This window comes from Pleurodeles waltl, chromosome 4_2 (genome assembly GCF_031143425.1).
Source record: "Pleurodeles waltl isolate 20211129_DDA chromosome 4_2, aPleWal1.hap1.20221129, whole genome shotgun sequence".
Taxonomy (NCBI): Eukaryota; Metazoa; Chordata; class Amphibia; order Caudata; family Salamandridae; genus Pleurodeles; species Pleurodeles waltl.
In genome coordinates, this window is record NC_090443.1 from 346,551,863 (window position 1) to 346,565,570 (window position 13,708).

Consider the following 13,708-nt stretch of genomic DNA (forward strand, 5'->3'; position numbering starts at 1 on the left):
GTCCGACAGGGCAGCCGTGCTACCCCTCGGATAATGTTTCTGAATCCTCCAGCCTTTCCCTGGCGGGTTTCCCCACCAGGGAAAGGCTGGTGGAGGGGTTGCCCCGGGGCACCCATGGGGGCCCCTACCCTGCCCATGAACTTTGCATGAGCAGTGAGGGGGCCCCAGTGCAGTGCCCTGTCGTGAATCGGGCAGTGATCTGCGCAACGGGTGCAGCTGCACCCGCCGGACAGAGGCATTGGCAGCGGCTCCATGTGGGGCCGCCGTCAATGTCCCGGCCAGGCCTTCCTGTGGGCCGGCGGGCGGAAACAATGTTTCCACCCGCCGGCCCACAGAAAGGTTCATTATTTGGCCGGCAGGGATCCGGGGATGCTGGTGGTCAGTGTTTTGACCGCCAGCATGAACACGTGCTTGTTACCGCCGTGTTCATTATGAGGACCTAAATAACCACAGTCCCTCACGTTAGGAAAAAAAAGAAGGAAGAATAAAGTACCTTCCCTGCATTGCTCTCAGTAAAACTTTTATGTGGCCAAGGTATAAATATTGTTTACCAAATATTGCTCTTTTTGTTGCAGTCTTTTCTTCTTTACTTGAATGGTGCAATATTTTTGCAAACGATATTTAGAACATGATATTTCTCTCCAACAATATTTTGGTTACAATATTCTGGTGCAATAACAGCTGCGGTAAGTTACCCAAGTGAGGATTGCAAACAGGACCTGCCATCTCTCAATTCTGGCTTTATTACTGAAGACGTTGATGACCCAGTCCCACTATGAGCATCTATTTCATGATTATGTAAAATATTTTTTGATACTCCTTTTGAAGCCCAATTTGAGTAGTACCAGGGTTGTCAGACTCTAAATGTGAGGGTCTGAGTAATTTAATATTAGTGCCCTGTGTCACTGTTCCACTGGACTCCAATTTAAATACCGAAGTCCTCCCCTTTAGAACATGCCTTTCAATTGTAACAATACAGAGAGCACTCCAAGGCTTACTCCAGGACACTCAGAATATAGTAAAGCATTTAATTCCCCTTCTTAACTTAATGCCTACTTCCTGGTCTGAGATTGGGCCCCAAACATTATTACAGTGCCAAAATATTAAGTGCTGACGTTTTTTATGTGAATGTTTTCACTCAATTCCCGATTGTTTAAGAATAGAAGAACTAAGGTCACTTTGTGAGAACGGTATCAGATTAAATGAGCATTGATCTATGAAAACAGTAGGGACAGTTCACAGAATGTCCGCAAATGAATGTGCTCTGGCAGTAAAAAGTGCAGTGCATAATTTCCTAATATAGTTGAATGTGACCACCAGCCTACCACTAGTCTGAAATTTGTGCCAATGTCCAAAGTGACCATATTGTTTATGAGGGTTCAATGCACCTGCTATGAAATCACTCAAGTCAATGCAATGCAGACAAACTCTCCAAAAAATAGACAGGAAACTCTACCAAAGCTTGGCAGACATACCGTAACAAAGGGGTGAGGTGAATGTTTACAGTGCCATCGAGCCCACTGAACTGGAAACTCACTACATATAGAGTTGGTGTCAAGCCAGTCATGGGAGCATGTGCCAGGCGTTCAAATGTGTTTATCTCTGCAACAGTGCAACAGATTCGGATGTGGTCAATTGTTCTTGGACCAGTGCTGTGGATAACTGGGTTGTTGATTGAATGGGGTGTGGACCCTCATCAAGAAACAACCACAAGCCCTGTCAGGGTGAACCACAAAAGTCACTAAATTCACCCTTGCTTAACCCTCTGGTAGGTAGGCAGAATAGCAGTAAGGCTTAACATAGAGGCAACATATAAAGTATTTATGCAGCACACAAACAGCAACAAAGTGAAAACACAACATCAGAAATATCCCACACCAATTTAGACAAAACAGAGTGCATTTTAATAAATTGTTTTATACCAAATGACAAAAATACAATCAGTAGAACTAGAGTTATGAATTTTTAAAGTTTTAAGTAAAATCTAGCACCGAAAAGATCAAAGTGCCAACCGCGAATATCTAGTCGCGCGAGACTGGGCCCAGTTGGCGCTTACCTTTGGACTTAAACAATTGTGTAATTTCTCTTTTGATACATGTTATATTGCATTCATATTTTAAATTTTGTAAATATACTTCGTATACAGTATTATTAGAATAAATTAGCAATCTTCACAGCTTCACAATTTTCTCCAAAGAGGTAATGGTACAACTAAATAATTTACTTTTACAAGCTATAATCAAAATGCCTGTGACCAGACACATGCTTGAAATACATCCCAATGAATTATTCTGGAAGTATATGAAAGAGAAGTGTGAGAAAAGTAAGTAATCATTATTAGTAGACAGTTTTATAATTTAAGGTAATATTTTTTAGACTGATGTCACTATTCAGTCTCCATCTAAGGATAGCTATTAAGATGTCTTCTAGTTTCATGTGTAAGAAGATTATGCATCATCCAAAATATCAGTTTGCTCAATTCTGAAGCTAGAAATTGAGTGGCATAAATTTCTTAAGGCTAAAGTATAATCATTTCCAGACTGAGTCAAGTATGTACTTGATAAAACAAAATGTATTCTTTCTATGTGGAAAAATGAAGATGTCAAACATCAACATGTTTTGTATTTCTGATGAAAAATTTGAAACTCTCTTAGATTTTTGAAGAAACTTTTGAAAGATTCAAAGAATTTTAATAGTCTGAATTTAATAGATGACTTCCTCTCTAGTAGTGGTTTATATATTAGGGTACAACCTCCCCTGACTGTAAGTGGTCCATTTCCAAAACTTATAGGGTCAAATTTATGTAATTTTGGCTCAGGGCAGCAATGATGACTTGATGTGCTGCCCTGCATCAAAAGGAAAGGGCAGGAATGCACCAAATCTATGTGATACAACACATTCCTGTTCCTTCCAACTGTGTTGGCGCTGTTTTGGCTGCCTAGCGCCAGTGCAGGCACCCTTGGGGCACCTTCCTGTACAAGAACAATCCTGGGAGGCATTTTCCTCTTTCTATGTGTGCTGCACAATGCAGCATACATAGAAAGAGGAAAGAACTTGGAGAAATTAAGTTATTCCCCCTTGTTGTGCCTCCCCTGGGGAGGTGTAAGGTTTTGGGGCATCCCCAGGTTTATAAGGTCTCGTAAATCTGGGGATGCATCAAAATCGATGGGTGTTGCATGCAGTGGTGGCTTGGGGAGGGAAAAGGATGGGGTGGAATGGCACATGGCGGTAAGTGACAAAAAAAAATATAATCATTTGTTTTTAAACTTACTTTTTTTGCTGCTCCGCTCTAATCCGCTCCTCGGTCCTCCACTGCACGCACAGGCTCCCAACCTGCGCAGCGTCCAATCCTAACACCGCTTTCATGCTGCTGGCAGCATGAAAACAGCATTAAGATTGGAGGCAGAATGAGAGGCTCTGCCTGCTGTGTCCACCCCAGCAATGCAGTGCCGGGTTGAAGAGACCCTAGTGCGCATTTGTGTTTGGCAGGCCCAAGATGGCTGGTCAAACATACATGCGCACTGAGGGAGAGTGCTGTGCACTCCCCCTCCGTCCCTGTCATCGTCTGTGCCCCACCCTTTTTACATGAAAACTATCTGCTGCTGGTGGGGGGGGGGAAGTGATGCTCCTCCGCCATAGCAGAGGAGCCACCCCTGGTTGCATGGGTAAACCTACTGCAACACCCATGGAATGCCTCCCTGGTGCAGTGTAAGGCAACGTAGTGTCTTGCTCTCCTTTGCCTTACTCCATATCTATGAGGCCATTCAAAGCCACACAAAGTGCCTTTGCGTGGCCTCATAGATATGGTTGAGAGGTTTGCGCTGCTGCAGCGTCACTAAAAGTGACGCAATGGCAGCACAAATCTCTCACAAATATGACCTATAATTTCTAATGTAATGTCTCTCCATAATATAGGATTATCAACAGTTGGACCATGTATATTAATTAAATGAAGAAGATGTTCATCATTTTTAACTTTAACATAAACATATCTCCCATTGGAATTACTATGTTCATGTAAAGTTTCAACATTTAACTTTTTAGAAATATTTATTGTAATCCCATTATTCAACCTGTAGCTGGCAAGGACACTTAGGGCCTGATTTAGATATTAGCGGACAAGGTACTCCAGTGACGGATATTCCATCTGCTGAAATCTAAATGCCATTGTATCCTATGTTGTTACAGAGTAACTAATCTGCAAATATGTAAATCAGGCCTCATGTCACCAACCCAACCTTTATTGTTGATTAATAAAATGTTGTCATTTAATGTCATTTATACGCTTTTCCTGCCAAAACATATACAACCTTTGTGTCTAGCCAAATACTTAGCCATATTTTTTTCAACTGGATGTCATAAATCTTTTACATCAAGAGAAGTAGTGTTACGATGGTATAAACAGCCATAATTAAAGGAAACCACGTGTAAGTGAAACACATCAAAGGAGCAAAATCTGTATGCCCCTGATGATTAATGAATATAATAAGGAGGTTTCATACTATCACATAACCTTTATAATGCATTGAATCATTAGTTCATTTCAAGCAGATCATGCTGATCACAATATACAATTAAGTCTGCAGAAGAAATAAAGGATTTAATTATATCATTCTCCCAGATGGTTTTCATCAATGGGTCAAAAAGACCACATTTGCAAACTTCATCTTTTAATCTGGGTCCAAACCCAGAAAACTCCCTATGTCTAGAAACTGTTTCTTTAGCAGAGTCTTGGTATTTATGTTTGATTTCATTCACTACCAATTAAGGTACTTCACAGATCACTTTCTTAATCATGACCGGATCATGATGATGATGATGACAAAATATTTTGAAGTTAACTTGCCTGGGTTTAGATTGATGAAGTTTACAATATGATGGAATCCATGGAGCTTTATCAATTTCAAACTTCTGTCCAAACTGTAACTTTATTACTATTGGAAAGAAGGTTTCTAAATGAATTCTGAAACTTTTTCCTCCAACATTTTCTGCCAGATTATATTGCTAGTTCCTATTCTGAAGTTCTAAAAGAAATTTGTCATTTGAATAATGTGAGCAGCAACAGGAGTAGATTGATTAAGCAAAGTTATAGTGTCCTTTAATTTAATTTAATTGTCAATTATTCTCACTGATAAATCAGCAGCATCATGTTGAATGGTCTTGATGTTGCAGCTAGTAGCATCTAAATTCACATAAATTGCAGGTATTTCCTCCAAAGGTTTTTTCTGAAGATGGTTCCTGAGTTTCAAGAACTCTGAGTTTCATTTGTGGCAATGAAGCAGCCAGTTTCCTTTTATTAGATATTGTAGTTTTAGATTCAGATGAGATAGTATCCATTAGAGGAAGAGAGAAGTAATGCATTTGCATCATAATGAATGTTTCTGCAGAGAAATGACCAAAGCTGACATCAAGCTTCTGCTTAGAGCAGATTGAAGCAAGCACTTTAATGAGACCCCACTTGCAGCCCTTTCCTTATAGCTTGGGCTGGACGTGACAACTAAAGTGTTGGAGAAATCCTAACAGAATACCCCCTTTTTCTTTCCTTTGTAGTTTTAATGTAGCACGATCTTGACCTAAGGGTGCTTTACATGAGCACCAGATTAGGTCAGATTTGTTTTAGGGTACAGAGAAATTAAATGATTTTCCCAGAATCACATGATGTTGAGCCCACATTCGGACGCGAACCAGATTCATCAGTTCAAGACAGCAGCTTGGGCCAGTATTTCAAATCTCATCCTTATCCTCTTCCAAGCTTGGTATGTTGAGAATAGTAAATTTAGGGGCTTAGCTCCAAGGAATGGTGACTAATGAGGCAATCCTTCTTTTTCACCAGCAAACATATAGGCCCATAGTTATACTTTTTAGTGCCGCATTTGCACCGCTTTTTGATGCAAAAACGGCGCAAACTTACAAAATGCAATTGTATTTTACAAGTTTGCGCCATTTTTGCATCAAAAAATGACAAAAATGAGATAATATTGGAGATTCCTTTTTACAATCAATAAGCTGTAATTTCCGATTGGGAACAGGTAGTTATGTCACAAGTGGTGTATTTTGAACTGTAATAAAAAACTCTATTGAGTGGTAAAGTCAGTCTTTTGATTACAATTTTGAAAGTGGTATTTTTAGAAAGTTGGCATTTTTCTGTCCTTAGCCCTTTTGTGCCTGTAGCTTGTCTTGGGTCACATGACTAGGTGTAACTGACAGTCAGACCTTTGTGAATTCCACCCAGACACTCACACAATAGAGGGATTAGGTGTGCCTGAATGGGCTATCTGCTGGCAGAATGAGGGGGAGGGCGGACCGGAGCACAGCCCTACCTGCAATTGAACAGCCTGTGCTCTGCCTTCACACAAAAGGTCTAATGAGTAACAACCTCACATTGTCACTGCAGCCAGCTTGGAGCCAGGGCAGTGGAGTCAGGCAATTCCACACACTTCAAAGCCACTTTCTAAAAGATTCTCCCACCTTCCAGAAGGAGGGCACGTGGGTGTAAAAAGGGGACATCAGACACCAACTCTTCAGTACACTTCTGAACCTGTGAATACTGTGTCAAGAAGAAGGATTGCTGTGCTGCTGGAAGAACTGTTACTCTGCTAGACTACTGCTCTGATCGACTGCTGCCCTGCTGACTGCTGGCCTGTTGTCCTGCTGGTCTACTACCTTCTGCTTGGGTACAAGGACTGGATCTTTCTCTGTCCCAGGACTTCAAGAGTGACTCAAGAGGACCTCAAGCCTTGCAATGACGGTCGGACCACCACATCTGTGGTGGTCCGACCGCCACATAACACCTTGGCGGTCAGACCGCAACAGGACCACCGTCCCCGCTGGGAACATGGTTCCCGACGGTCCCACGGCGGTCTGAGTGGTACTCAGCCAGGGAGGTGGGGAGTTCAGCGCCACCTAGCTGATTACAACTCTACTTACCTACAGCTTTTCCATGGTGGTATGACTGCCATGGAAAGACTGGCAGTAAGCCTGTGCTGGGGGCCCCCTTGTGCAACGGCATTGGCCTCTGCTCTGTGTGGAGCCCAGACCAATATCGCAGCACAATTTCCTCTGGGCTGATCATCAGAAAACCTGGTTTGCACTGGTCAGCCCAGTGGAAATTTTGTAATGGGGCTGGTGGGGAGACCGCCAGCTCCGCAGCAGTCTCCACACCACAAATCTGGCTGTCGGCTTGTCCGACTGCCAGACTCATAATGAGGCCCCAAGTCCGAAAATAGAAATCTTCACCATGGCTTTGCCACAAGGCTATCTGATGATGAGGCTCCTTCCTCAGACCACTCCTGCAACTTTGCTCCACCAAAATATACCTTCTCAGAACATTGTTCTCAGAACTTTTTCTAAATCCAACATGCATTGACCGAGCCAATCCACTTTTTATATCTGAACCATGCTCCATTGCAGTCAGCTGTATTTTCCGACTTTGACAAGTTGCATAACTACAAGTCCACAGTTGGCTCTTTCATCTTTTAGGCGCTAGTAAGAACTTTAAAAAATCATAACTCTGGAGCTTCTGATTGATTTTTTATTATTTTGGTATCAAATAATTTAGGACAATTTACTGAATTTTTCTAAATTGGTTTGGGATTTTTCTTGTGTTGTGTTTTTACTTTGTTACTGTTTGTGTGCAGCATGAATACTTTACACATTGCCTCTAAGTTAAGCCTGACAGCTTTTTGTGTCAAGCTACCCAGTGGTAAGCACAGGTTAATTTAGTGACTTTTTGTGGTGCACCCAGTAAGGGACTGTGGCTGTTGCTTCACAAGGGCTCACACCCAAGTCAGCCAGCAACCCAATGCCTCACAGTTCTCTATTTAGGGCTCTGGTTATTTCACTTTAAAAAGTGTTGACAAACAGATATGAGTCCTAAGAAGCTAATTACAGATGGTGAATACAACATTTTCATTGTGGCCATCTGCTACCCGTAGATAGAAAGCTTTCCAAGGACATCCAGTTTGGGAATGAATGAATTCCAGGTCATAAGGGAGTGTCTAGATTAGTAGGTTGAAAGTGCCCGGTATAACCGATGCCTGACTTTTGTATGCACCATAGAGGACAGTGCAACAAAAAGCACTACAGAAGATGGTAAAACTGTGTTTACCTGATGGCAACAGGAGGGACAGTGAGGCACCCAGGATTGCATTATATATAATGTATAAATATGCTTAGTCTGTAAACTGAGAGGGTGTTTGTGGGGTGTGCTTGAAGAATGGTATTACAAGTGAAACAAATGGTTGCTAGAAATGAGGTGCTGTGCTGTTACCATCCAGAGAGTGCAACCCTGGCAGTGTCTGGCTGGAATGTTTCTTCAGGACTGGGACATTCTTCTTTGCATCCAAAGATAGGACAGAGAAGCACTTGACCTTCTCTAGATGCTAGTAGCTGCCTCTTGTGATGTCTGTTCCCCCTCTTCTTTGATAGACCACAGGAAAAAAGGATTAGTAAGCCAGTAACATGCTTCTGCCACCAAATAGGGCAGTTTGAGTAGTCTAGAGTGTTTAGCCTCACATAAGTCATGACTCTAGAGAATAGTCACATGCTGTGCTCTGTAACTGGGAATCCATTTTAGGGCTCATGCCAATCTGGCTGGTTAGAGCACCCACAGTCAAGAGTGTGAGAGTAGCCTCCTTTGATTGTCCATTAACCCAGGCACTGAAGCTCACAATGACTCCCTCCTACTTTAAATTTCTCCTAGCCAAGTAGGGATGAGGAGCACACCAGTGGCAAATGGGATTCAAGCCCTGAGACAGTGTAGAGGTACCTGTTTCTGACCTCAGCTTCTCAAGTTGTTTGGACATTCCTAATGCCTATCCTTAACATATCTTTGAGAGGTCATTAGGGCTTGATGTGGTTGAAGTATATGATTGTTACCACTGTGCCAGTAGTAATGTAATGTAATGCTAGCCTGGCTGATGAGGGGCAATACCCCGAAACTGGTCCCAGGATGCTTGTTTCTGATCCAGGGAGGACCTGGCCTTGCAGTTTGGGCTGGACTGTTCCCATGAGGAGCAGGGTCAAGGCTGATTTGCATGTGGCTGGGTCCAAAATGGGGTGGCATGGTGAGCAAAAGAACAATGGGTTAAACCCAGATCTGTAACTTGGGGGGAGTGATTGAAAAGTTTCAACACTCCATCCATCATCCTTTTGTGTTTTTACTGTCAGGACATATAAAAACACATGTCCCACTTTTTAATATACAGCACTCTGACTAACGGTCATTAGGCCTGCCTTAGGAGTGACATAAATATTAAAAAGGAAGGTTCGGGCTTTGCCATTATTTCAAATGGCAAAGTCAAGTTAGCAGTTTAGAAACTGCTCTGCGAGCCTGCAATGGCAGTCAGGGTATCATGTTTTACCTTGTCACACTCCTGGAAGCACAACCAGTGCTGCAATCTATGAAGAACACTTAACTTACAGGCCCTAGGTACCCCTGGTGCTATCTACTGGGTATGTTAATTTATGTTAATTGTGGGTGAGCCAATTAGACGTATACATTTTAAAGTATAAGAGCACTGGCATTGAAACCTGTTTAGAAGGACTCAGTGCACTTATAGAGTCCAAATCCAGCAGCATCAATCCAATGGTACCAAGTAGTAGAGCAAATAATTGAGGGTGAACCCTGCAAAAAGCCATTCTTTACACTTGTGACAGCTGGATGGTGCTTTAACTGGGGAGGGAGGTGAAAACTTTATTTGCATGATTATATAATGTTTTAATGCTTGATTAGATGGATAAAAGGCATTATCCCAGAAAGGATTTCAATTTTTAAGGTTGTTTTCACTTTTTGAAATATTTCTTTTCTCTTTCACCCTTGTCTTGCAGGGCGCCGCATCTGCTTGGGGGAGCAGCTGGCCAGGATGGAGCTCTTTCTCTTCTTCACCACTTTTCTTCAGCAGTTCACTTTCTTCATTCCAAGGGACCAACCAAGGCCAAGTGAAGAGACCACCGATAATGTTATAAGAGCCCCCGTGCCTTACCAGTTATGTGTTGAAGTAAGATGAAGGAAAGACATCATACATTAGACGCATCTCACCATGATGATATCTGAAACAATGGATCCACTCGTGGCTGTTTCAGGAAACGATAGCTGAAATGTAAAAAAGATTAATGCACCCTTCAGACCTCCCTCTTTATGATAATATAAAAGGATCATGTAAACTTGCAGTTACAATTAATTTCACAGAGGTTAATTTAAGTTTTCTGAACATTCACAACTGGGTTGAACCGCTTAATGACTACAAATGATATGAGTTACTGCTTGAACATCAAAGTATTCTTAATACTTCTGTAAGTCGCCTGCCTTCTGTAAGCCACATGATAGGAACAATATAATGTATGTTAGACTCAGAGCAACGTCATGAATGACTAAAAAGGACCAAACATGATTTATGTCCAGGACAAAGGCACATTCATATATTTGAAGAGATTAGCCATAGCTTTTAGAACAATAGAAGTGATCTATTACATATCTAATCACCCTCTCATGTATGACTTCAATTAACTGCAGACAATTATGGGAAGCCGTTCATGTCAAAATTACAGCTCCCCATATTGGTCACCTCCTGTAATGCATAGCGTGCTGCAAAATTAATATGACACACACCAGACTGAATGTACTATGTGACAAAATAATTATGATACCTGGCAGAGTGAATCGGAATTGAACCAAAACAAATATGAAACCTGGCAGAGTGAATATGTTACTTAGTGAATAATATGAATAACACACACACCAAATTGAATAGGAAATATACTAAAATATATATAAATCATATTGAAATTAATATGGCCCTCACTGTAAACAATAAAGCAATCACTGAAACGAATACAATATTCACCAAAAAGAATGGGACATTTCTTGAAATGATTGACTTATACCAAGAGAAATATGACATACATTGAAATTAATATGGCAGATTGCAAATACTATAAAGTACTTCAATGAATATATTATATTCTGAAAAGAAAACAATGCACATTGAAACTAATACAATGTACACTGAAATAACATTAAACATGTTGCAATGAATTTGAATTGTGTTGAAATGAATATTACTGAGATGGGAATAAATAAGAGACACTCACAAATGAATAGGAGATGATTGAAAATTAATATGGCTTGTTTTGAAATGAATGTAATCCCATTGAATTGAAGTTGACATGCCTTCAAATGAGTATGACCACATCTGAAATTCACATGACATTTGTTAAAATGAATATGGCACGGCTTGAAATTATTATGACTCATATTCAAATTAATATGCTATCTGATAAAATTGATAAGTTGCATCTTAAAATTAATATGTGTTAATATTAATATGACATCCATTGAAATAAATTTAACCTTGATTGAAAAGAATATAATACATGTCAAAATGAACATAACATGAGTTGAAATGAATATGACCTTCTTTGAAATGAATTTGACATGTTTTAAAATTAATACGAGTAACATTAAAATGATCATGACATTCATCACAATGAATATGGCTTGCATTGAAAGTGATATGATATACATTGAAATTATTATAATATATGTTACAATGGATATAATTCATGTTAAAATTAAGATGTGTTAATATGAATGAAGCATCCATTGAAAGGAATATGACACATGCTAAGATGAATATGACATGCATTGAAACAAATATGAGCTCCACTGAAATGAATTCAACATGTCTTAAACTGAATATGACCAATGCTGAAATTAAAATTAAACTTGTCAAAAAGAATATGTTATGCTTTGAAATTGATGTGATACACAGCAAAATAAATACTGCATATATTGAAATTAATATGACCTATATGGAAATGGATATTACCTGTGTTAAAATCTTTATGACAGTGGTTAAGGTGAATATGACATCAAGTGAAATGAATTACATTCATAGAAAGGAATATGACATGTTAAGATGAATATGAGCCACTTTAAAATGGAAATGAACCCTGGTGAAATTAATATGACCTTCATCAAAAGTAATATCACATTCTGCAACATGAATATGACACTTTTTAAAATGAATATGAAACTGTGAGATAAATGTAGCATGCTTTGAAATGAATTAAGCAAATATCAAAATGAACACAAGCCGTGTTTAAATGAATATGGCTTGCTCTTAACTTATGTTGATTTGCTTTAAAATTAATATTACATATTGAAATTAATGTTACATATTCGCAAAGAGGCGCATTACGAGTTTGACAGTTTGTGCACCACGATGGCGGCAGCCTGACCGCCATTTGCTTGGCGGTCGGACCACAGAATTACGATGTTGGCAGTCCCATACGGAAAGACTGCCACAGTCCCGCCAGCACCACCAGGCAGCGCAGACCACCGCGGTGGCGAGGCAGGCCAAACTGGCAGACGGAGACAGTTTTTCGGATGCAATCATTATGATGTTGCCTACCTCCAGCGTGACCGTGGCAGTCCAACCACCACATACCAGCAGCTGGAAAACGAAAGCATAAAGGAAGCAACTCACCTGCAGGCACTGTTACATGACCTGTGCCGCCATGGAGCCCATCACACACATGTTCTGCCGCAGGTGCTGCTCATTGATGGACCCACATTGCAACACAATGGAAGGTCAATGGGATACACAATAGGTTATGAAACAAATATCCAAAGGTCACAATGCAAACAAAACCTGCACAATAGTGATGGTGGCATCAGGAGCATTCATGGACACATTTCACTTTGCACATGCCCCTAAAACAGTATTTTCATAGGAACTGTCCCTTCATGTATCTCAGCGACAAACAATATTTGAGCCAAATTATATGCCTAGCTGCCAAATGTGTAAGTGCAAGTCAAGAAAGCACATACAACGGCAACAGCATGGTCCAGACATCTAGATGATATCGCTGTAAGGTATATACATCAAAATGGACACATGGTCAGTCAAATGCAAGGGAAGCTACCACAATTGAACACCCTCCATGTGTGGACAAACAACACTCTAGCTCTCGCACATGAGACGAAAGTACAATCCATATCAGGGGACAAGTCTACACCATACATGCTGACACTGGCCAACACAAGATGAAATACTTACCCTAGCAAGCATAACACAAGTCATTAACACCGCAATTAGATCAACACCCACATATCCATACAGTGAACATCTACCCTTGTCTTGGGTGATCAACACTTCCCACAAAGTCAGATATTGGAAACAACATCAGATGTGGTGGATGTGTCCGTGGCTGATGTGGTGGTGTCTGGGGGTATGGTGTCTGAGGTGTGTGGGGCTGTGGGTTGTGAGCTGTTGTCTGGGTGTATGGTGGGTGTGATGGATGTGTCACTGGGTGTTGTGGTGGTGTCCGTGGGTATGGTGGATGTGGTGTGTGGGTCGATGGGGCTGTCTGTTGAAGTAGTGGCTGATGTGGTGTCTGTGGGAAAATGTTGAGTGCCTGCATGCCGGTGTGGTTGCTAGAGTTTGTATCGCTGTGTGCTGCTTGTGTGTGTTGAGGTTGGTGCATGCGGATTTGTCTGTATGCTTACGACAAGTAGGGGAATAGGGAATTTTGATAGGGAAGAGAGAGGTGGTGGGAGGGAGTAATGGGGATGGATTGCTGTCATCAATGAGGAGGCCAGAGCCTGAAAACATCTCTGTAGGCCAGACATGTCACTATGAATGTCTTCCGGGAAAGCATTTGTCTGAAGTTGGCTTACCAACCCCTGGATGACATTCACAATGGC

The 13,708-nt window shown here is 41.1% G+C and overlaps 1 protein-coding gene across 2 annotated transcripts in view; it reads left to right on the forward strand.

The window, feature by feature from the left end:
* The window catches only part of LOC138292691 (cytochrome P450 2D17-like), a 327,621-nt gene extending 315,827 nt beyond the window's left edge, over positions 1-11,794 (forward strand). For both annotated transcript variants that reach the window (XM_069231413.1, XM_069231414.1), the window contains exon 9: positions 9,829-11,794. In XM_069231413.1, the coding sequence (XP_069087514.1) occupies positions 9,829-10,007 (179 nt within the window). In that variant the 3' untranslated portion in view covers positions 10,008-11,794. The remainder of the gene's footprint in view (positions 1-9,828) is intronic.
* Positions 11,795-13,708: the final 1,914 nt, after the last annotated feature.